Raw genomic sequence first — 22,421 nt, 5'->3', positions numbered from 1 at the left:
GAATCTGTCTACACTGCTAGGAAGAAATTGCCTACTGTCTCACTCACTTTCTCACTGGGGTTACTTTTGGCTGTACTAAGGAACATCCACATCCAAATGATTCTTTGTGAGAGCCTTGACATGAAATACACCAGAGCTGATTTACACCATAAAAAAGGCTCCCCATTTCTTGTCTGGCCCCCTTGATCTGAAAGAAGATTTAGAGAGCACCACCTGCAGTGGGGTTTCCCTTCTCCCTGGCTATCCCAAAGCTGCAGCTCCCTCCTGAGCTCTGGCAGGAGATTCTCCAGCAGGTATGAAAAATCCCAGGCATCTCAGCACAGCAGCAGCCAGCTTCAGTTACAGCCCAAAAGCTGTGGTTCTCATCGAGGCACCTGGCTCCTACTGAGCCCCTTTCCACAGTTTGTTAAATTTTATTTCACGTTATTTCTCCTGTTTTGGCTTCCACCCTAAAAAAATCCTTCTGGAAGATCCCCAGCTGCCCTGCTCCTCATAAATGTTCATGTAACTGTAATACCTTATGAGTAGACACAGAGGGAGCTCTGCCTGAGCAAGTCTCCTTGGGCTAAGATCACCTGCTCATGTGTCATGGAATTCATCTACCAGCTGCAGGCATGCCCTTGAGTGAGTTCAGCCTCACTCTGGACTTTCCCAAACCCACAGTACCAATTTCCCAGTGGTTTTCATAGAATCACAAAATGGTTTGGGTTGGAAGGGAATTTTAAAAGTCATCTACTCCAGTCTCCCTGCAGTGTACAGGGACATCTTCAACTAGAGTAGGTTGCTCAAAGCCCCATCTAACCACACATAGAACATTCCCAGGGATGTACCACCTCTCTAGGCAAACTGCGCCAGTGTTTCCTCACTCTCGTTTGCAAACAATTTCTTTCTCATATCTAGTCTAATTCTCCCTTTCTTAGTTCAAACCATTACCCTTTGTCCTGTCACAAGGCCCTGCTCAGAAGCCTGTTTCCATCTTTCTTATTGGTCTCTTTTCTGAAAGACCTCAAGAAGGTCTCCATGGAACCTTCTCTTCTCAAGGCTGAACAACCCCAACTCTCTAAGCCTGCCCTAACAACAGAAGACTTCCAACCCTCCCATCACTGCTGTGGCCTCCTCTGGCTCCACTCCAACAGGTCCATGTCTCTGCTGTGTTGAGAATCCAGAGCTGGACCCAGCACTGCAGGTGGGGTCTCAGCAGAGTGAAGCAGAGGGGTAGAATCCTCTCCCTGCCCCTGCTGCCCAAGCTGCTGGGGATCAGCCCAGGACACAGCTGGCTCATGTCCAGCTTTTCATCCACCAGCACCCCCAAGTCTTTCTCCACAGGGCTGCTCTCCATTCCTTCATCCCCCAGCCTGTATTGATACTGGGGATTTCCCTGACCCACATGCAGGACCTTGCATTTGGCCTTGTTTAACATCATGAGGTTTCACCTCCTGAGACCAGCTCCTCAGTATAGCCCCTCTGGTCCCTCTGGATGGTGTCCCATCCAACATATCTATGTTTTCCCACATACATATTCTTCCCTATGAGCCAGGGTGCTCTCAGCAGAGATGTGCCCAGGCACTCTGCTGGTAGTGAAAGTCCACCAGCATCTCTGAAGAAGCTGAAGAAGCTGGTCAAAGACAGCTCAGATATGCTCAGCAGCAGCAAGATTTAACCCATATCCCCACATTTCCCAAATGCCAGGCACACTGGATTTCGATTTTCAGAGCTCAGCCTACAAACAATCAATCTTCTCCTCTCTGCAGGCCAATGAGGTCTGTGGAAAGAAAATTGCCAAAGATTTGTTATTTCCCTAGTGTTCCCATTTTCCCATTCCTTTCCCACAGAAGCAAGGTTTTTGTTTTGTTTTGCTTTGTTTTGTTGTTGCTTTCCCAACTTTCAGGGGAAAATCCTGACAAACGGAAGCCCTGATTCATACCAGCAAAAATTTGGCCTTTTTTAATTTAAGGTGGAGCCCTTCTGGTCTGAAGATGAAAACATTTCCCTAACTGCCCACAGAGGGCAAGGATCAAGCCTCTGCCTGGCCAAAGCAAAGGCCAAGTGGCTTTGGATGCTTGTGGCCACCATGTGCAGAAAGTCATTGTGCAGGTAGGAGATCTGCCCTGCAGGCGGGAGAGCCATTCATGTCCCCAGTGCTCAGGGAAGCACTGCCTGTGCTTGCTTACAAGGGAAATAAGGGGATGGGCAGGCACAGGGTGGTGATGGTGGCTACCACCACAGAGACTTCCAGGAGCGGGATAACATCTTCTAGGGAGATGCTTGGAGAGAGGTTCTGTGGCCAGAGAGATATGTTGGAAGAAAGGCTCCTCATCCTCCTTCCGTATTTACTCAGATGACTGAAGGATTGTGAGAAAGGCTCAGGAAGGGAGGAAAGGAAGCACTATTCCTCTCCCACCACCACCACTCAAGCAGAGATGCCTGCTTCCCCCCTTCTCCCTCCATGTCCCACCTGGGAAGCAGCAGAGAGAAGCTGGTTTGAGAGGAAAGGATTTATAGTAACAGCCTATCTGCTCCCACAGCCCAGGGGAAAAAAAGTGAAGGACAAAGAAGATGAAAGGAGTAACACGTCCCTAAAACCTTCCCTTGCAGCCTGTCTTCCCAGGTGCTGCCATCCATCCTGGATGGTGCTCTGGTGGGCACCTCTGCCCATTGCCAGGAGCCAGCAGCAGGGAATAACCAATTTTCTCTGACACTGAGACATAAATGGCTTTAAAAAAAAAAAAAAAAAAAAAAAAGGAAAAGCCATGACTTTTTTCCCTTCCCTGTCTCTGGCCAGAGAGTATATTTGGCAGAGCCCTGAGTGCTGGAAGCTGTCAGCAGTGCTGCCAGCACTTCAGAGGCTTCAGGGAGGAGGGCAGGCATGAGCAAGCCACCGACCGTGCCAAGGCCACAGTCCCCACTGCTGCAAGGTCCCTCATCACACAGGGGGGGGGCCCTCTCCACCCCAGCCCAGCTGCTTCCATTAAACGGCTCTGGGGGAAGAAAAGGTCCCCTAATGCCATGTGCTGATGAGAGCACCATGAGACCATTGTCTACAGAGCATGGTGGGTTTTGCAGGGCGGTTTTCACCTGTCCTCCTCTGGCACCAAGTAGCCACCCATGCCTTTGCCTGAAAAAGGGAATTTGGGCCTCAGTCATCATTTGGCTTTGAGCTGTAGGGTGGATTTGATCAGCCTCTGCTCATTCCCAGCCAAGGGCATCTCCCCACAGGCATCGCTCCCCAGGGCAAGATTTGGGGAGGTTCATGCACACCAACCAACCTACACCTTACCAAGTCCTGCCACTCACACATTGCCACATCACCTCCTTGTCCCCACCCCAGCATGCAGGTAAAGGCATTTTGAATCCAAATTAAGGAACCAAGCTTTAAGACACATCCGCAGGAGGTAGGGAAGGGACTGCAATCCTCCCATTGAATCCTGTGCAGCTGGGGAGCAGGGAAAGAAGCATCCTTGGCATGGGGATGCTCTGCCCACTTAGGAATGCCCACAGTCCTTCTGGCATGTCTCTCTGCACTGGGAATCTCCCCAAGGTGGGGTTCCTCATTACCCTCAGGTCATTCTGGAGGAGAAAACCACTCGAAAGCAGGGGAGGTAGGACTCAGCAGCATCCTGAACTATGGAATTCACTTGCCCTAGATGACACAACACATTTCCTTCATGAGAAACTTCCAGCTTCCCACACTGGGAAGTGGTAGGTCAGAAACAACATCCACTCAGTGAGTGGGTGTCAGGGACAGGGTGCACCCTGTCCTTCTACACACCACCCACTCATAAGCCACACACCTACCTGTAGGGCGAATCAGGGTCAAAGCAGGTCCTGGACACGTCAGTGGCCCGTGGGTCACAGCAATCACCATCATCAAAGTCATCCAACATGTTGTTACATTCCATGTGGCAGACGCCATCGCGCCGCTTCCAGGAGAAGCAGCGGCCAGGCCGGCGACAGTCTCCGCCGTCGTAGCCGGTCAGGGGGTGTTCGCACTCAGGGTCACAGCGCTCATTGCCCACCTTGCTGGGCTCACAGCCCAGGAGGATGATGCGGCGGCGCAGGGAGGAGTTGCGCACCTCCAGCAAGCTGAGCTGCCAGGAGATGTTGTGTGGTCGGAACGCTTCGCTCAGTGCCCAGTGTTGCCGCCACACCTGTTCCCGGCTGACCGTCGGTCGCCCGCCGTCGTCCTCCGCCAGGTTCACCACCCGGTACCGCACCACCTTCCCGCTCCGCAGTGGCCAGTGCTGGTTGTACTGGGAGACCAGTTCCACGTTGTCGCAGGCGGTCTGCCCGCAGGCAGGAGGTCCCAGCGGCCGCAGGATGGGGGACGGTGGGGATGGCAGCACCCGCTGCTGGGGGAAGGCACCATCCCGAAAAGGCACCCAGCGCTCCTCAGGGGTGGCAAAGCCAGCGGCCAGAGCCAGCCCTGCCAACCCTCCTGCCACCTCCTCTAAGAAGGGACGCTGGAGTTGGCTTTGAGACAGGGCTTCCCGCCACAGGGCCAGCCCAGCCATATGTCCCCGGAAAGAATGCACTGTGCCCCAGGCGTCACCCCCCAGCAGCAGCGTGCGGCAGGAGGCTATGAAGGTGCTGTGCAGAGGTCCCTCCTGCCCACCGCTGCGGGCCACCCGTGCCCCATCCACGTAGAGAGTCATCCACCGCCCATCGTAGCTGGCAGCCAAGTGGGTCCATGCCTCAGGGTGGTAGCGGTGATAGGAGGTCACCTCAGTGGCAGCAGCTGCCCGGTCTGTGCGGAGGGAGAAGAAGAAGCGGGCATCCTTCTTGCCGCCAAGCTGCAGGGCACGAATGCCCAGCGACCAACCCTTATCACTGCCTGCATGGGAGCAGTTGTCGAAGACACCTGCAGCAGGGGTGGGGATGAGGATGGAGAGAGAGGAAAGCTGGTGAGGACCAGAGAGCATTGCCACTCCTCCCTGGAGAACAATCCGAGTCCTCAGTGGCGGGAAACCCCTTGGCAGGGATGTGGAGAAGATTCTGCTGCCACTGCAATGGGTAAATTAGGGTGTCCAGAGGTAGGCAATGAGTGGGAACACCTCAATCTACATTTAAAATCATTTGGATGAGCAGGTGGAGTGACCAGGAGAGGGCAGAGCTGGAAAGGTGGGATGGAGAAGAGAGGAAGAACAGGAAGAGCAAGGTGTTTCTGAACTGCTCTCCAGAGGACAACTCCTGTGGGACAGGATTAAAGGTGAAGCTTTTCATCTGCAGGCCAAAGCTTTTAAGAATTAGAGCACAGCAACCCAAAGCAAAACAGCCTCCTCCAGGGACTCCTTCCCCACCAGCTTCCAGGCAGATTTACAGCTCTCCTTTATGCCCCAGTTGTCCTCCCAGTCATGCATCCAGCACAGGCGGGCAAGGGTGGGAGAGGGATGAACAGCCTCCAGCCAGGCAGGTGCACTCCTCAGCCCCAAGGTCTCGCAAGCATAAATCTGTTCCCAGGAGCAGCTTTGGGCTCAGACTTCCCGTGTGCACTCAAAACTGTTGCAAACTTGTGTTTTAGACTGGTCAAGATCTGGAGCTTTGCTTATCTTCCCTGAAACTCTGGCTGCTGATTGTTCATGGGTAGGAAGCAGGGGCTTGAGGGCAATGAATGCCTCCAGGAGTCGGTGGCCATAGGACATTTAAACAAGGCAAGGGCAAAGGAACCTGCTGTTCAAAATAAATGCTTCTGGTCTCCTAAATCACCACAGCCAGGACACTGACACAGGTCATCGTTGGGGCTAGCAAGTTCCAAGTCATTCTTTGAGCCCCACCAGTGGCACCTTCTGGGATACCCTCACTCTCCCTCTATCCACCCCAACAAAGAGCTTCCAGATACAATAGTGTCCCAACACTGCTGAAGCCAGCTGCCATGCCCAGAGGTCCTTATGCTCCTGCTGAGACATTCCATATGCTCCAGCCTGCTTTTCCTTGTTGTGTGGCTTCTCCTGCCCCTCACCATGCCACTCCTACCGCACATGCTGCTTGTCCATCTTTGGGGCTTCAGGGCACCACGGGCCAAACCAAGGCACTCCTGCTCCATCTCACTGCCTTGTCTGTCCCTGGGGATGCTCAGCATGACACTTTGGGAAACCTGTACCTGCCATTGGGACTGCAAGGAGGTCAGCAGAGAGAGGCGGAGGTGTAGAGGAGCAGGAGCTCTGGGAGGAGCAGGAGCTCCTGGCTTTTACCCAGTAGATGTGACTGTAGCCAGGTTAGCATGACCCCATGTGTCCCCTGCCAGCCCTCATAAACATGGTTGGCAAAGGTCACATCAAGCCCCACTGCACCCCAGGAAGCAGTACCCCTCCCTCCATCCATCTCTTTCACTGAGGACGAGATGGGTGGTGGCCTCTTGGACATCCCACAGTTGTAACCACCCCTGGCACAGATCCCTGCCACCGCTCACTACAAAGGCAGCCACGGACAAAGCCTCTGTGGGTGGATAGGCTTTGGCCAACTCTTGTTTTCTGGTGGATTGTGAAAGGGAAGCAGAAAGACCAGGGGAAGCTGAGACAGGGAGAAGCCAAAAAGCAGAATGCAGGCAAAGGAGCCTTGAAGGCATGAGAAGGCAAAGCTGGAGAGTGCTTTTGGGCTGGGTGCTGGCTGAAATGTGCTTAGATCTGCACACTCAAAAGCCACTTTCTACTATGTGGTTCTCACTAGGGTTGAGGAGACATGGCTTGGTATCTCCTCTCTTAGGAAAACTCATGCATGTCACCTTGAAATGATTTCAAGTGCCCCAGATTTGATTAAATGCTAAGGCAAAACAGTGGAACAAACAGTGTCAGGAGTGAACAGCCTTCTGGGGTGAGCATGATCTAGCATCTCCACAAATCCATGCTGGAGCCCAGCCTGGAAATGTCTCATGAGTTCAAAACTGGCCAAAAGGACCTTAAGCAAGCCTGAAACCCGTACTATGGAGTTGGGTCTGGAGGATTCATCAAAGGGATGCAAGTAAGGCCAAATTCATCTCTACCAAAGAGGCTGGAAAGCCACTATAGCAGCATATGGTGCTTCCTAGGGATGCCATATCTGGTGCAGCCACAGAATGTACAGGCAGAGCAGCATGACCTGCAGCTGGGAGCTGCTGCAAAATGACAAATCAGAGCTGTCCACCATCAGCTCCTGGCATCTCCAGAGAGATTCCACAAGAAATCATCAGGGGACCAGTTCCTGGACCCTGGATTTGCCAAGGAACTTGGTATCTTGTGCTAGTGTCACCCACCAGGAAGGCAAAGAGTTGTTGGCAGTGGAGGTGCAAGGTAATCTCCTCAGCACGTGTAAATGCAGCTCTGCCTCCAATCCGTCAAATGGGAAAGAGCTGTAATCTGGTTTGTGATGATCATCAGTACTTAGGGTGATAACTTAGGGGTTTCAAACAGGAGCTGTGGGCCACAGTGCCAAAACTATTAAGAGAAAGGTGTCTGCCAGGAAAGGTGTGGATGGAGAAAAAGCCTCCAAAGAGAGCACCAGGTTCTAAAGACCACAGCCACCCTTGGAGACCCAAATGCTAGAGGAAAATTTCTGCTAAAGCTATGAAGGATCTGACACAGGCCAAGAGCTCCCAGCTGAGCTGGTCCAAGAGGGTGGTCACCCCTCAGAGCAGCTCACAGACCTGAGGAGGGTATCTGAGCTTAGACACAGAGAAGTTTGGGACTGCCTCCAGTGAGGGATCTTCTGACTGAATGAAACCATCTTCAATCTGAGTGAAAACTAACCTTAATCTGGAACAAAGGGAAATCCTTTGGGGTTTACCAGAAACAGAGCAGGTGTGGATGGAGAGGAGACAAAAAGGGGAAAAAAGAAATGGTGTCACATGAAACGAATCTCATCTTCTGCCCAAAATGAGAACATGAAAGAGGAACCAGTCTCTTTCTCTAGTGGTGGCCATGGCAGGGCACTGGGGTTATAGCTCCATGAAAGAGGGGCTAAGATGAATGAACAGCCCAATCCAGGGTGGCCCTAAGGCAAAATGTGACATCTACAGGAACAAAGCTCCAAATCCTGAGCCTTCAATCCAGGTAGCAGTCATACTAGCCAGCAGCACAGCTTGCTTTGCCCAGACAGAGCTGTTCAGCCTGGCCATATACTCCCAGGCAGCGATGCTGAAAGATGTTCTGCCTTGCTTTCACAGAATTCATTGAATCACAGAACTGTGGGGGTTGGAAGGGACCTCTGCAGATCTGGAGTTCGACCTCCCTGCTAAAGCAGGGTCACCCAGAGCAGGTTGTCCAGGATCACAATGTTCAGGTGGGTTTGGAATCTCTCCAGAGAAGGAGACTCCACAACCCCTCTGGGCAGCCTGCTCCAGGGATCTGACACCCTCACACCAAAGAACTTTCTCCTCATGTTCAGATGGAACCTCCTGAGTTCCAGCTGGTGTCCATTGTCCTTTGTCCTGTATCTGGGCACCACTACAAAGAGTCTGCCCCCCTCTCTTGCTGCCTGCCCTTCAGCTATTGATCAGCATTGATCAGACTCCGCCTCAGTCTGCTCTTCTCCAGGCTAAACAGTCCCAGATCTCTCAGCCTTGCCTCTTCAGAGAGATGCTCTGGTCCCTCCATCATCTTTGTAGCCTCCACTGGATCCTCTCTAGTAGTTACTGTCTCTCTTGCATTAGGGAGATCAGAACTGTACACAATACTCCATGTCCCTCCTGCCTTCCCTCACACACAGACACCTGGAGCATCTCTAGCTTTTCAAACACTTTAGACCAGCTCACAGCTTGGTCCCCTCTCTACTGACACAGCAGAAGCAGCAGATCAGAAGCAGACTCATCACCTGCTGAAGATCTGGCAGCTCCCTGTGTCACCTGCTCAGACACAATGCCAGCAGTGCTGGCCTGTCCCCCTTGGCCACCCTCATCTCCACTGTGGTCACAGCTGTAGGAAGGCAGTGGGAAGTGGGCAGTGACTCCGAGCTGGGGGTGTGTGGGGTTGACACAAATCCTGGAGCACTGAGGCCAGGGGAGCGAGTGCCAGCCCAAGTGAGCCTCCACTGTGAGCAAACACTGCAAGGAATTAAAAAGAAAAGAAAGAAATAATGACAGAATCCAAAATCTGCTGCTTGGGTGGGGAAATGGCACCTGCCATTCAGACCTCCAGATGCACACAGCTGGGAAGTGTGCTCTGTGCAACCCTATCCCAAGGCATCAAGGACCCTGGTGGGAAGGCAGACGGTGAGCTGAATGCTAGGTCTATTCCTCCTACACAACTGCTTTTCCCCTCTGCCACCCAGCCTCTAGCCTGTCACTCCCACCTCTTCCACAGCAAAGATGCAGCTCTCTAGCCATACAGCTCTACTGGATAGAAGGAAGAGGTTTTGTACAGTGAAGGTGGTGAGATACTGGCCCAGATTTCCCAGAGAGGTAGCAGATACCCCATCCATGGAGCCATTCCAAGTCAAGCTGGACACAGCTCTGAGCAACCTGATCTAGTTGCAGATGTCCCTACTGACTGCAGGGCAGTTGGACTAGGTGACCTTTAAAGATCCCTTTCAACCCAAAACATTCCATGACTCTGTCGCCCCAATGCACTGAGGAGATAAATTAAAGAAAGGGGCCAGGTGGTGAGCAAAGCAGAGTAGAGGGAGAGTTCAGACAGAGAAAGAGCTTCCCCAGCCAGCAGAGAAACACAACAAACATCCCTTGGAAATGGTCCATCTTGGCACTGCCACTCACCCCCTGATGCCCCGCCTGGCATCGCTCTGCTGCCCTGCTGTGCTAGGGCCCTGCCACAAACACACATTCTGGCAAGGTTGCATGAAGCACTGTTGTAGGAGGTGACATCTGCTCTGTGCCCATGTGCTGCTCTCTTCTGCCTCCCCAGGCTCTCAATCACCTGCCTGTTTACAGAATCACAGAATGGTTTAGGTTGTAAATGAAGCTCAAATCCATTGAGTTTAAAGATTAACCCAGCATTGCCAGGTTACCACTAGCCCACGTTCTTCAGCACCATATCTACATTGATTTGAAACCCCTCCAGGGATGGGAACTCCAGCACTGCCCTGGGTTAGGGTTTGACAACTCTTTCAGGGAAGAAATTGTTCCTCATGACCAATGTAAACTTCCTCTGATGCAACTTGAGGCCATTTCCTCTTATCCTAGTCCTATCACTTGTAACATGAGAGACCCCCACCTGGTTCTAACCTCTTTTCCAGGAGCTGTAGATAGCAAGGAGTTCACTCAGCCCCCCTTTCTTCCAGGCTAAACACACCCAATTCCCTTAGCCACTCCTCACAAGATTTGTGCTCTAGACCCTTGACCAACTTCATTGCCCCTCTCTGGACAACACTCCAGCACCTCAGCATCCTTCTTGGAGTGAGGGACCCAAAACTGAACACAGAGATGCAGCCTCACCATTGTCCAGTACAGGGAGACAGTCACTTCTCCACTCCTTCTGACCACATCATTGCTGATATAGAGCAGGATGCTGTTGGCCTTCTTGGCCACCTGGGCACACACTGACTCACATTCAGCCATCCATTGATCAACACTCCCAGGTCCTTTTCTAACAGGCAGCTTTCCAGCCACTCTGCCCCAAGCCTGAAGCATTTGTGGAGTTGTTATACCCAAGCGTGAGACCCAGCAACCTGACCTTGTTGAATCTGATCACACTGACCTCAGCTCATTGATCTAGCCTGGGCAGTTTCCCCCTCTGTAGAGCCTCCCTACCCTCCAGCAGATCAACACTCCCACCCAGCTTGGTGTCATCTGCAAATGTACTGAGGGTGCCCTCAATCCACTTATTCAGATCATTAAATAAGGATATTAAACAGAACCAGTCCCAGCACTGAGCCCCGGGGAAAACCATTGATCAACAGTCACCAACTAGAGTTAACTTAATTCACCCCTTCTGGGGCCCGGCCGTGCCTCCAGCTTAAGCCCATTGATGCTCTTAGAGGGGCGAAGGAGCGGCTCCCGGTAGAAGGAGTAGCTGCCGCCGTCCTGTCCCCGGGGAGCAGCTGCGCAAACCCTCGGGGCCGAGCCCAGACAGCAGGGACCGGGGCTGGGATGATGCCGCGGCCGTACGTGCGGCGCGGCTGCCACCGTGCGGCCATCGGCCCCGGGACCCTCCAGGAGCGCAGTGTCGAGACCCGCGGCTGCTCAGCCCGGCGGGGGATCCCGCACAGCTCCAGGGGAAGGAGAAATAGGGGTGGGGAGGGGTCGTTCAGAGCGTGTCCCAAAAAGGGACCTTTCAGCTATCAGCGGAAGGAGAGGGAGACACTCTAGGGGAGCCTCGGAGGCGGGCGGGGAGAAGGATAGGGCGGGGGGCAGGAGAGGGGAGGGGATGTTTGAAGGTTTGGTCTCAAGGGAAGGAGGAATATTCACTCCTGGGGTGCAGAGGACACAGGAGTGGGAGCGCGGGGTGTCATCTGCCACAGCGCAACTCGGGAAGGGAGTGGGGGGGGTGGGTTCCGCAACCCTCCCAGGATGCCCGCCGGCCGGCCGGGTGTTACCTGCGATGATGGCCGGGTTGCTCTGTCCGCCCTCCGCCTTCACCCACAGCTCCAGGCTGAACTGCTCCCGGGGGATGTCCGGCAGTGCCTCCGGCCGCGCCGCCAGCTGCTCCCGGCCGCCCGAGAAGTAGAGGGCGGGCAGCGGCCGCTGCCGCGGGGAGTTCGGCACCTGCAGCCTTGCTCTCCGCACCTGGCCCTCCGCTTCTCTTCCTTCTCCTCCCCTGGCTCCCCGAGCCCTCCGGCCCCTCGGCACCCCGGCGGGTGGCGGGACTGCAGCTCCCACCACCCGGTGTGCGCCGGCAGCCTGCGGGTATAGCACGTAGGGGTGATGAGGGGGGGCTGCACGGCGGCTCCGAGCCTCCAGCCCGCAACCGGAGTCCGGCGGGAACTCGGAGGAGCGGGGGTCCCCGCAGGCCAGGCAAAGAACCGCCAGCAGCAGCGCGGCCAGGGGGGTCCCGCCGAGCAGCATCTTCCTTGGGGACGAAGTTTGGGATGGGGGGGGATGGACGACACGGGGCGATATGGGGCACTCAGGGGGGCGGCGGGCGGCAGCGCCGGGGCATTCTCCCCCGGCCCCCACCGCAGCCGCTGCCCCCAACTTTTCGCCGGCACCGCTCTCCTCCCCTCTGCTCTTACGGGAGAAGGAGGAGGAGGAAGAGGAGGAGGAGAAGGAGAAGGAGGGCGAGAGCACGGCTGCGGGGACCCCCCTTTCTGCCCGCAGCCGGGGTTCCCGGGGCACGGTGAGGCTCTTCACGCTGTCCGGCTCTGCGATGCGTTAGACGCCCTTATCTAGAAAGCTCCAAGGAGCTCCGCTCCCCCTCCTCCACACCCCTCTTTGGGGGGGGGGGGGGGGGGGGGGGCTGCCTTATTTAATGATGATTATGTCCAATCTAATAAACCCCGAGCAGAGCATCGCCCTCCCTCTTCTCCCTCCTCCCTCCCGGACGCTGCCCAGGATGCTGGCGAGAAGGGGATGTGCCGTCTGGGAGATGGGTCCCTTCCACATCCCTGCTCAGTCCCCGGGATTTTCTTTTTCATTCCCCATCTGTTCAACACGTGCAGCAAGGTGGGCTGAAAGCACCTTCTCTGGGCAGGAGGGAAAGAGCCACCTCCAAAAGCTAAAAAGAACCCCCATTGATGCACCAAGACTCTCACCACACATCTCACCCACCACCCTGCCAGAGGGTGCAACCCCAGGGTAGAGCTTCTCCAACCATAAGGGTGAGAAAACAAGCCCCCAGAGTTTATTCTTGCTTCCCAACATGCCATCCCACCAGCACGCGGCATGGGAGATTAGGAAAACTTCAGCAAGGAGATCCAGCAACAAGAGGATTTTGTTTGGTTAATTTTGCTTTTCATTATTATTATTATTTTATATATGATTTTTTTTTTCACTCCCAAATTCTATCTGTGGCGGTCAGTCTGAAGCAGGGTTGCCAGCGAAAGCTGGGAGGCCCCTTCTAGGGTACAGACTTTCAAACCAGCAAGGCAGGAGGGAAGGGATTTAAGAACAAACAGCAGGAGCTGGCTGCTTGGGGCTGGGGTTGGTTGTGGGGTTTTTTTTGTCTACTTAAGGTGGGAAGGTGATGGGGAGAAGGTTGCACAGCTGGTGCTTTATTTGGGGGGAAATAGAAACAAAATAGCGCTGGAAAAAGTTGAGGGTTAGGAGGAGTAAGCACAGTGCTGTGCCAGCCCCCTGGGAAAGATGAAGGTAGATGTAAGCATGTGGAGGGCATGGTAAGGATAGGCTGGAGGTCTGTGAAGTGGAAGGGAGGACATGCAGAGAGCAAACAAGGCCAGGCAAAGCCCTGATGGCTCATGCAAAAGAGCTCGAGCAGCTCCCGAGGACCTTTGGGGGGTGAACCACATCCAAGCACAACACCAACACCCATCACTCACGGGGAGGTGATGAGAAGAGGTCTACAGCTCTCCTGACTGCTCCCAAAGCCCTGGTGCCCATCTATTAGCAGTGAGGATGTAGAGATAACCCAGCTCAGTGCTTGGCACTGGTGAGGAGTCCCAATAAGAGTGTTGTCCTGGGGCCAATGCCAGCAAGCGTCGCTTATAGTGCGTATTCATTCAGGAATGAACCAAGCTCCTGATAGCCCTGTCTACCAGGACTCGATAAGAGAGGATCCCATGGGGACAGCTTATTACGAATGGTGGTGACCTTATTAAGCAGTTATTAATCATCTTGCCTCATAGCACCCTGCCCTACCCAGTTCTCAAACCAAGTCCTCCAAAGAAGCAAGACCGCAAGACCACAAGACCCTCAGTAACATATGCTGCCACCAAAAAGGTTCAGCAGTTCTGCCTCCTCAGGGACAGCCTGGCTGGGATGAATCCAACATCAGAGCACCAAAACCCTCCAAAAATGCACCCGAGCATCTATATATAGACTCTAGCCTGGGCTAAGCTGCTCACTTGAAAAAATGATACCCATAAAAAAATAACTCCACTATCTGTTGGGCTGGTACACAGCAAGAGCTGCAAAGAAGGGTTGAAAGCCCATCAAGGAGACTTCTTTTTAGAGAGGAGATGGGTAAGAGCAGAGGAAGGCTTCTTACCATGCCAAGCTCCTGGCTTCCCTTGCCCTGCCTGCTTGAGCTTGAGCCTTGCTGAATGGAAGGAACTACCAGAGCAGGCAGCTAAGAGCATGAATCACAGCTCTAACATGTTCTCCATCCACATGTATGCAGGTTCCCCCTGTAGCCACTGCCAAGGTGGAGCGCAGAGGAGGCTGGTGAGGATAAGGAGGGCAGGATTGTGGGGGCACCTCACTAGGCTAGACAGAATCTAGTGAGCAGAAAAGACAGGATGCTGTTTCCATCCCAGCACCATTGCAGGTTACGGAGTAAATCCCTGTCATTTGGTAGTTTTCTTTTGTTTTCCCCCAAAAAGGGGCAATTGGTTGGACCAACGTCATAGTTTTCCTGCATGTAAAGCAAAGAGTGGACCTGGGGATAAGACAGGGGACTTGAAGGTGGCAAAGTGGTGACAACGTGCCCCTGGTGTGTTTTGTCTCTTAGGGAAGCAAAGCAGGCATCTGTTAGAGGTCCCAGCTCAAAGGCAGTCTGATTTGGCTGAGGGATGCAATGGCCCTTCACTTTCCAGGGATCCCTGCATGCAGCATCTGCATGTAGATGCTCATCCCATGCAGGGTCCAGCTGCAGTTCAAATCTGCTGATGCTGTCTCCTTCCCTAGAGACTTTCAAAACCCACCTGGATGGGTTCCTCTGTGGGCTGCCCTAGGTGACCCTGCTTTGGCAGAGGAAGTGGACTCAATAAACTCCAGAGGTCCTTTTCCTCTGTCCAGACGTCCCTACCATTCTGTAATTTATTCTGTGATGCTGGATGGAAGGCAGGAAGAGGACAAAGAGGTGGCAAAAGGTTTTTTGTCTTCCCCACGTGTTTTCCTTCCTGGCATGTCCTTGATGTTTGGGCAGCAGGTCTCTGCAGTCAGGGTTATTTTGGAGGGGTGACTAAATCAGGCAGCTGCCAGAACTGGGCAAGAGCCTCTGGAAAGGGGCAGGGAGGAGGGGGAAGCTCCAACAAAGTGAGATGCTGAGCTGAGGCTGTGGGATGACCCCAGCACAGGAGTGGGGTTTCCAGTGCAGGCTCAGCGCTCATCAGGGGAAGGTAAAGAGCAGCATTTTAGCTGGAGCAGAAGCCAAGCGCTGCTTTTCCCCACGCCTGTCAAAAGCCATCAACAAAAGCCTTCCTCTGCCTCCACTCCTCCACCGTCGATCTCGGCATGGGAATAAAGGCTGCGGGAGAATCCAGCTTTTTTGTTCGTGGTCAGGCAGCCAAATCCCGCGAGCCTGAGACAGCAAGCCTCAGCAATCAAAGCCACCAGCGACAGCCGACCCTGCTGCGGGCACAGCCCCAGCCCTCCCTCCACTCCCTCCTCAGCCCTCCTGCTTTTCCCAAGCAGATTAGGAGCCTGTTCAAACGCTCAGGACCCCCGGAGGTCAGAGACGCTGGCCTCCCGCACCAGAGGTTCGCCTGGGAACTCGCTGAGTTTCCTGCTTCTGGTAGGTCTGGAGATAAGCCCTGGTGCTGATGCCAGCCCCAGGAGGAGCCCACAGTAACACACTGAAAATTTGTCAGCGAAACCTCTAGAGCTCCATCTCTCCTATGTCTGTGCACATCTTATAAGGGACAAAAGACAACCACAGAGCCCTCCCACGGGTTCTCTCACCTGGATTCTTCAAGTTCTGATAGGAAAGCTGGGCTCCACCCCACACCTAGTAGGGTTTCCCCATGCTGTTCAGTTCCATGAGTTTGGTGACGACAACTTCTCCAAGCCCCACTTGATGAATCTGGCTCTACCCACCTCAAGAATTCAGTGAGCTGTGTACACTACCTTGACACTTTTGGCAACAGAGCCAAGGAATGAACTTTAAATAACAGCAAAGAACATCCAGCCAAGGCTATGTCTGCTTCATCATCCTCACACCTCACATCTGCCTCCTCACCTTTGTTCTGAGCCACAGAGCCTGCAGACAGCAGGTGGCATCCCCATCACAGCAGGGATGGTAGGAGCCTGTGGAGGAAGCCAACTAGCCAGGTACTCACTGGTACATCAGCCATCTTCAAAGCTGGTGTAGTGTGTCACCATTTGGTGCAGGTATTTCAGAGCAGCCATGGATATCACACTGAAGCTCCATGCTGCAGCAGAGCTGTGCTCTGAATGGCTCTTGCAAGCCTCCAGTTAAAACCATTTACTTCTAGCTGGGAGGTGAGGGTGATACAGATGCCCAGCATCTCTACACAGGGAAGGTGGTCCCTACACAATAGTTTCCAGGGGTCTTTCTACACGCTGGATCTTTACACTGTACCGAGAACTTGGAGGTGCTAAATTAAGACCATCTAGAGAACAGAGCATGACCTTTGCCAGATGGGGTGCCTCAGATATTGAAAATTATTCAAACTGTTCACAAAAAGCAGGCACTTATCCACCTTTATGTAATGCAGCTCTTCCAGCAGCCACAGAGGAAAAGGTCACATGAAAAAGCAGGAGGAGAAAGGGAATCAGCCCTTTTCCTCCCATTCTGCCACTGTCATTGGGAAGTTTCAGCCCCATTAACTCCCAATTGTTCAAGTGCATCTCCATATCCCAGCTGGGTGGGAAGCACCTGCCAAAGAGAAAAGATGGGAGAAGCATGATGCTACATGCCTCCTGTGCCAGCAGCAGAGACAGGAACCCAGAGGAGGACATGAGCTCTGGAGGAGGATCATGTTGGTGCAAACACAGCACAGATCAGCTCAGGCTTCCAAAATCCCACCCAAGCTGAGCCAAGGTCTGCTGGCAGTAACTCCAAGAAAGCATCATGCATGTGGCAGCCCTGGTGGTAAATCCAGGTGGAGTATTTACATGACCTTGCTACGTTTTCACCACCCCATGCCCATGCCAACATCTTGTTAGTCCTCCCTGGATGTGCTGCTCACACAATAGCATCTCTTCCTTGGTTGCACACAACTTTCCTTGCAGAGGAATTCCATGCACAAACACACCTCACCATCTCCAGACAACCTTCCCTCTGTCTCTTGCATTTCCACAGGCTTCCCACATACCACCCAGGCAGAACAGCCTTTTGCTAAAGCCAGTTGATAGGATACCAATGAACATTCAATCGGGCACAGGTATCTGAAGGACATGAGGAGGCAGAAAGGGGCTTGTGCCACCTCACTGTAGTGGCTTTGTGACTGCAGAGCTCAGCAGCTCCTCAAACTCCCATTTTAACATCTCTCCACTTGACCTGAGCCAGGCAGCAGCTTCTGTAAGAAGAAATGGAGCAGGAGCAAATGACCATGTTGGTGGAGGTAGCGGAAAAGAGTTGGATTTGTTAACTTTTCTCCTGTCCTCAAGATAAAGCAGGATTTTTGTCACTGGTTGGTACTGTGAGTTAGAGGTGCCTCCAGACTGCTGGTCCAAAAATCACTATCATTGTGACATCCTCCATTCTGCTCCTGGGCCAGTGTGGAGGGCCTGCTTCAGAAATTGGCAGCCAGCAACAAAAACCAGTCAGACTCAGCTCCTCAAAGCTTGCCAGCAAGGGTTGAAGTGTTTGGGGTTTGTACAAGTTCATTACAACTAGGAAACACCTCTGCCCTCCCCACTCATTTTCAAAAGAGGTAGCTAAAAATAGACTTCCCAAGACAGCCACAGGCAAGGGAATGAGGCAGGGGAAACCTTATGCCAGTTGCCAAGCTCACAGTCTTGAGGTTGCATCTGTTCCACAGACCTGCCCTGTCCATTTCATTCATCTCCCATCTTAGGGTAGGTTGGAGCCCAGGTGAAAAGGTGGAAGAAAGGATGAGTGTACATACATGCTCTTCTCAAGCAAGAGGAAAAAGTGGTTGTCCCAAGATGCAATCAAGAGGCAAACTCTGGCACCACCCTTTATCCAGCAAGTTTCCACTTGTTGGACATTGCCTGCATGACTCTGTAACCAGTTTGGTTTTGCACCCACATTGTTGGAGGTGGCAGCAGCCTCAGGTATGCACCCCCAGGGCTACAAACACATATTTCTGTGGCATTCTGGTAGTACTTTTGAGTCTACACAGGTAGTGGGAGCTGGAGGCACCAAGATCAATGGTTTCCTCAGCCTTTGTAACCAGAGTGGATACCTGCATTTGTTGAAGGATTGGCACTGGCATGTATCCTGCCACATTGTGCTTTCTGTACCAGTTAGCTTAAGCTCACACAAGCCCTTAAAACTTTGGGTTCATGCTCCTGAGTCTTCAGTGTCTCTTTAGCAATGGTGCCCTAGCCATGGCTCACCACTCTGCCTCACCTCAAAGAACACAGCTATCTTCTAAGAATGTTTGGCACCTTTGCTCCTGAGATACTTGTGGCATTTTCCACCTGATTCCAACCCTAGTACTACCTCCAGACCACCTAAATCCAGAATGCTCATACTAATCACAGCTGTTGAGCAGAGGAAGGCAAGGCATAAACATTAAAGCATTGGTCAGGACAAAGCTTTCCTTGCCAGCAGGGACCACCCTTTCTAGATCAATGCCCTCCTCATTGCTAAAACTCACCTGCTCTTGTAGTCTTTATCTTGGCTCAGCCAGACCTTATTAGCTCTTCTAAGCTTCTTCTCTAGGTCAGGTTATCTCCTTCCTGCAGCCCACACCACTATACCCAAAGATGCATCTCCACCAACATTGCCCAGAGTGGTCTTTTTTATTCCTTGCCTTCACCTGGGCCCTGGAGAGTCTAGGAACACATCATATCCCCACTATAGGGCTGGGAACACTGGGACAAACTGGAGGGGCTCCAAGGATGCATCAGTCCCATTGCCTGGCAGACTCACCAGAGGGGTCCATGGCTTGGTGCTACAAGTAGGCCAGAGCACAGCTCTCCAGCATCACTGCAGGGGACTGTGGAGGAGCGTGCTGCTCCACAGACTAAAGGCATCTTGCTGGGACATGGGCATGCTGGCACTCATCTGACTCTCTTACTTCAATCTGGTTAGCAGTGCAGAAAACCCCAGACCAAACACATCCAGCAAAATCACTTTGTAGAGAGAAAGTTGTCCCTGTGAGGAGCTATTTGGCAGCATTTTTGTCCCATGTCAGTTTGAGGGATTAAAACAAAACGACCCTTTTGCTAATACAGAAGGTCCCCTGTGTTGATCTCTTTGCTCCCAAGGAAAATGGTTAAACTGTGCTGGGGAAACTCACAGAATGGTTTGGATTGGAAAAGATCTCAAAGGGCATCTAACTCCACCCACCCTGCCATGGGCAGGAACACCTGCTAGACCAGGTTACTCAAAGCCCCATCCAACCTAGCTTTGGACATTTACAGGGATAGAGTGTCCACAACTTCTCTGAGCAACCTGTTACTGTGATTCACCACCCTCACAGTGTCTCCTCAAACCTTTTCTACCTGCTTCTGCCCATGGGGGATGAGATGGGATCCTGCCTAGATGAGCATTTTTGACTAATCCTCCATCCTTGAAGCACTGATTTCTTCTGCCAGGCTGCCAATGCACAATCACCAATCTGGAGGTATGTCCCCACCCCACCACGTGGCCACCATGGAAGCTGATGAAATGCCACAGAGGGAAATCCTTGGGTGCCTATGTCCAAGGTGGGCAACAGCCCAGGCTCATAGTGTGCAGCCACCATGAGGGGGACCCCAGCACCCAAACCATCCCTGGTGAAGGCACTGCAGTTTTTGTTCTCCCACCAGTGACCAGACCACATATAACAAAGCAGCAGGTCTGGTTTATGCAACTGGAAGTTTCCAACCCCACCAGCAGAGCTCCTGACTTCCAGAGCAGGCAGATGATTAGCAGGTAATTATACTAACACTTATTTAATAGAACTATAGAATGGTTTAGTTTGGATCAAAGATGATCTAGTTCCAATCCCCCTGCCATGGGCAGGGACAACTGCCACTAGCCCAGGTTGCTCAAGACCCTGTCCAATCTAACCTTGAAGCTCCTCCAGGGAGAGCACATCCACAACCTTCCTGGGCAACCTGTTCCAGTGTCTCACCAGCTTTACTGCAAAGAATTTCTTCCTAATATTCACTCTAAATCTTTCCTCTTCCAGCTTAAAGCCATTCCCTTTCCTATTTCCCTGGATCCTCCCCAGAGCAAAGCCCTCTTGCTGGGAGGTGGCTTGCTCTGGCATTTTGGGAAGCAGGACCCAGTTCACCCCACAGGTCAGCACTGGGAATGTAAATGTTCATTCATTACGGAGCCCCAACACCGCTGTGGCAAATGACCTGTCAACACATTTCCAGCAGCAAGTAAGTCACTGCCTCCCAGCCTCACTCTTAATGCAATTAAAGTCCTCTGTTTGGAATCCCTGGCTAATTAATATTCATGCTCTGCTCCCATCTGCCATTCTTGCATTGCTGGTTCCTCCTGACTGATCAGAGGATGATTACGCAGACAGAAAACGAGAAGGGCAGCTGGTGGGAAGGGGTTGGATCAGCTTTCGGTAGGGGAGCAGGACTGCATCCAGGATCTTGGCCTCTCTAGGATGGGATGGCTGAAGCATTGTGCTGGCTTGCTCTATCACTGGGTGGAAATTAGAGGTCCAGTGGAAGTGATGGATCGAGAGACAGACACCATTGGTTAGCTTCTGGGGTCTCTCAGGTCTTGCTTCAGAACTCAGAAGAAGGTGAGAAGCATCTCAAGGACAAGCTGGCAGCTGGTGGTGTAAGTAGAGCCTAGCTGAGATAGAGCCTAAGTGCTGGCTCTCGTACTTTCTCATGGTGGAGCAGCCATGGCAGCCCAGGACCATTAACCAGACCCACCAGTGTGGTTATTTGAGGGTGAGGCTCAGAGGGAATTTCCGATGAAGCCATACTCATCTGGACAGAGGTAGGGATGTACAGGGTGTTCATGAATGCCAAGAGCTTGCCCTAGCCCAGTGCAGAGCACAACAGGACATGTGCATGGACATCCTGGACAGTTGGTTTGGGTAGGCACAGCCCCTGCAGTGACAACACACCAGGTGCCCCTGTTAAAGCAGGTCACGGGCTTCCCCTTGCCCTGGGTGGGCTCTGAGAGCTTGTCCCACCCCTGCAGAGGCTAGAGGTCTTGTTCTCCTTTGTGAACTGCAGCTGCTGTGGCATTTCCATGCTCCCTCAGCATGGATCCTGAAAGGATCAGACACCTACAGGAAGAGCCACAACTCCTGTGCCAAAAACACTTTTAGCTGAAACCAGGCACACACTGTCCACCACTCTGGGTGAGAAAGATGTCTCCATGTCACAGACTGAGACATGGCCTGGTGGGTGCCATTCCACTGAGTGCACAGGCTGCTGTGAGTAAATGCAGTGCTCTGCAGCATGAGGAGGCCAGGCTGGAGACATGTCCTGGGTGGTGGCCCTGTGTCACCTCACCACTCCATCTCCAGATGCTGAGCATCCTTTGAAATTAAGAGCACTGCAGGTTCTGCAAAGCCTCCTGAAGACACTTCCTGCTCTCAGGATGCAACCAAGGGTACCTGGTGGTCTGTGGTTGGTGCAGACAGGTAGGCAATTGGAAGGCAGGTCTTGTAACCAGCCTGCATTGGCAGGAGGAACCTGTCCTTTTCCCTTTCCTGGGCACCTCTTCTTCCCCAGGAAAGGTGGTACAGCCATGTGACATCTCAGGATGGAGGTTCCCAAGTGACCAGAGGGACTGGGGCTCTCAGCCAAGCCCCAGGTGTTGAGTGACCCTGGCTCTGTCACAGGAGCACTATGAGTGGGGATTTCCTTAATTCACAAAGCCCATCTCTAAGAGCTTTTAGATCCTTAAACATAAGCATAGGGCTCAAATTGGACGCATCCTGATTTGATGCCCAGCCCCTCTGGCATCTCCTGTTTATATGTGACCAAGCAAATTGATTCATTCATCTGCCTCCAGCACGGTTGCTCTTTGCCCATCCATCCATTATCCTTATCTATGTGTCCTAGTTAGGAGCCGAGCAATCCATCTTAGCCGACCTAATGTACGCCAAGCAAGCAGCGGCACTCGGAGCGGGCTGTGCCGGGGCGGCCGACGCAGGCCTGCTCGTCAGCGGCGCTAACGCCACTGCACTGACGTCAGCCACAGCCACCCAACCTCACCCTCCCAGAAAATTAATGTCTAGCATGGGCAGACCTGTGGCAGGCACTGAAGGGATCTGTGGTTGTGACTGGGACCAGACCTGCCACCGGGCTCACTGTGCAGTGTGCAGACCTTGTGCTGTTGGTAGAATCATAGCATGGTTTGGGTTGGAAGGGACCTTAAAGATCATCTAGTTCCAACTCTCCTGCCATGGACAGGGACACCTTCCACCAGACCAGGCTGCTCAAGACCTGGTTTTGAACACCTCCAGAAAGGGGACATCCATGACCTCCCTGGGCAACCTGTTCCAGTGTTTCACCACCCTCATTGTAAAGAATTTCTTCCTAATCTCCAGTCTACATCTGCTTTCTTCCAGCTTCAATCAATTCCCCCTTGTCCTAT

The 22,421-nt window shown here is 52.9% G+C and overlaps 1 protein-coding gene across 1 annotated transcript in view; it reads right to left on the bottom strand.

Moving 5' to 3' along the window:
* PAPPA2 (pappalysin 2) overlaps positions 1 to 11,926 on the bottom strand; it is a 103,904-nt gene extending 91,978 nt beyond the window's left edge. Inside the window, exons 1-2 of the mRNA XM_054384607.1 lie at positions 11,458 to 11,926; positions 3,796 to 4,858 (exon numbers count right to left, since the gene is read on the bottom strand). Coding sequence (XP_054240582.1) covers positions 3,796 to 4,858; positions 11,458 to 11,926 — 1,532 coding nt within the window. The remainder of the gene's footprint in view (positions 1 to 3,795; positions 4,859 to 11,457) is intronic.
* Between the last annotated feature and the right edge of the window lie 10,495 nt (positions 11,927 to 22,421).

The sequence above is a fragment of the Indicator indicator genome, chromosome 10 (genome assembly GCF_027791375.1).
Source record: "Indicator indicator isolate 239-I01 chromosome 10, UM_Iind_1.1, whole genome shotgun sequence".
NCBI classification, from domain to species: Eukaryota; Metazoa; Chordata; class Aves; order Piciformes; family Indicatoridae; genus Indicator; species Indicator indicator.
The sequence above is the reverse complement of the archived record's forward strand: the minus strand, read 5'-3'. Positions and strand labels throughout refer to the sequence as shown.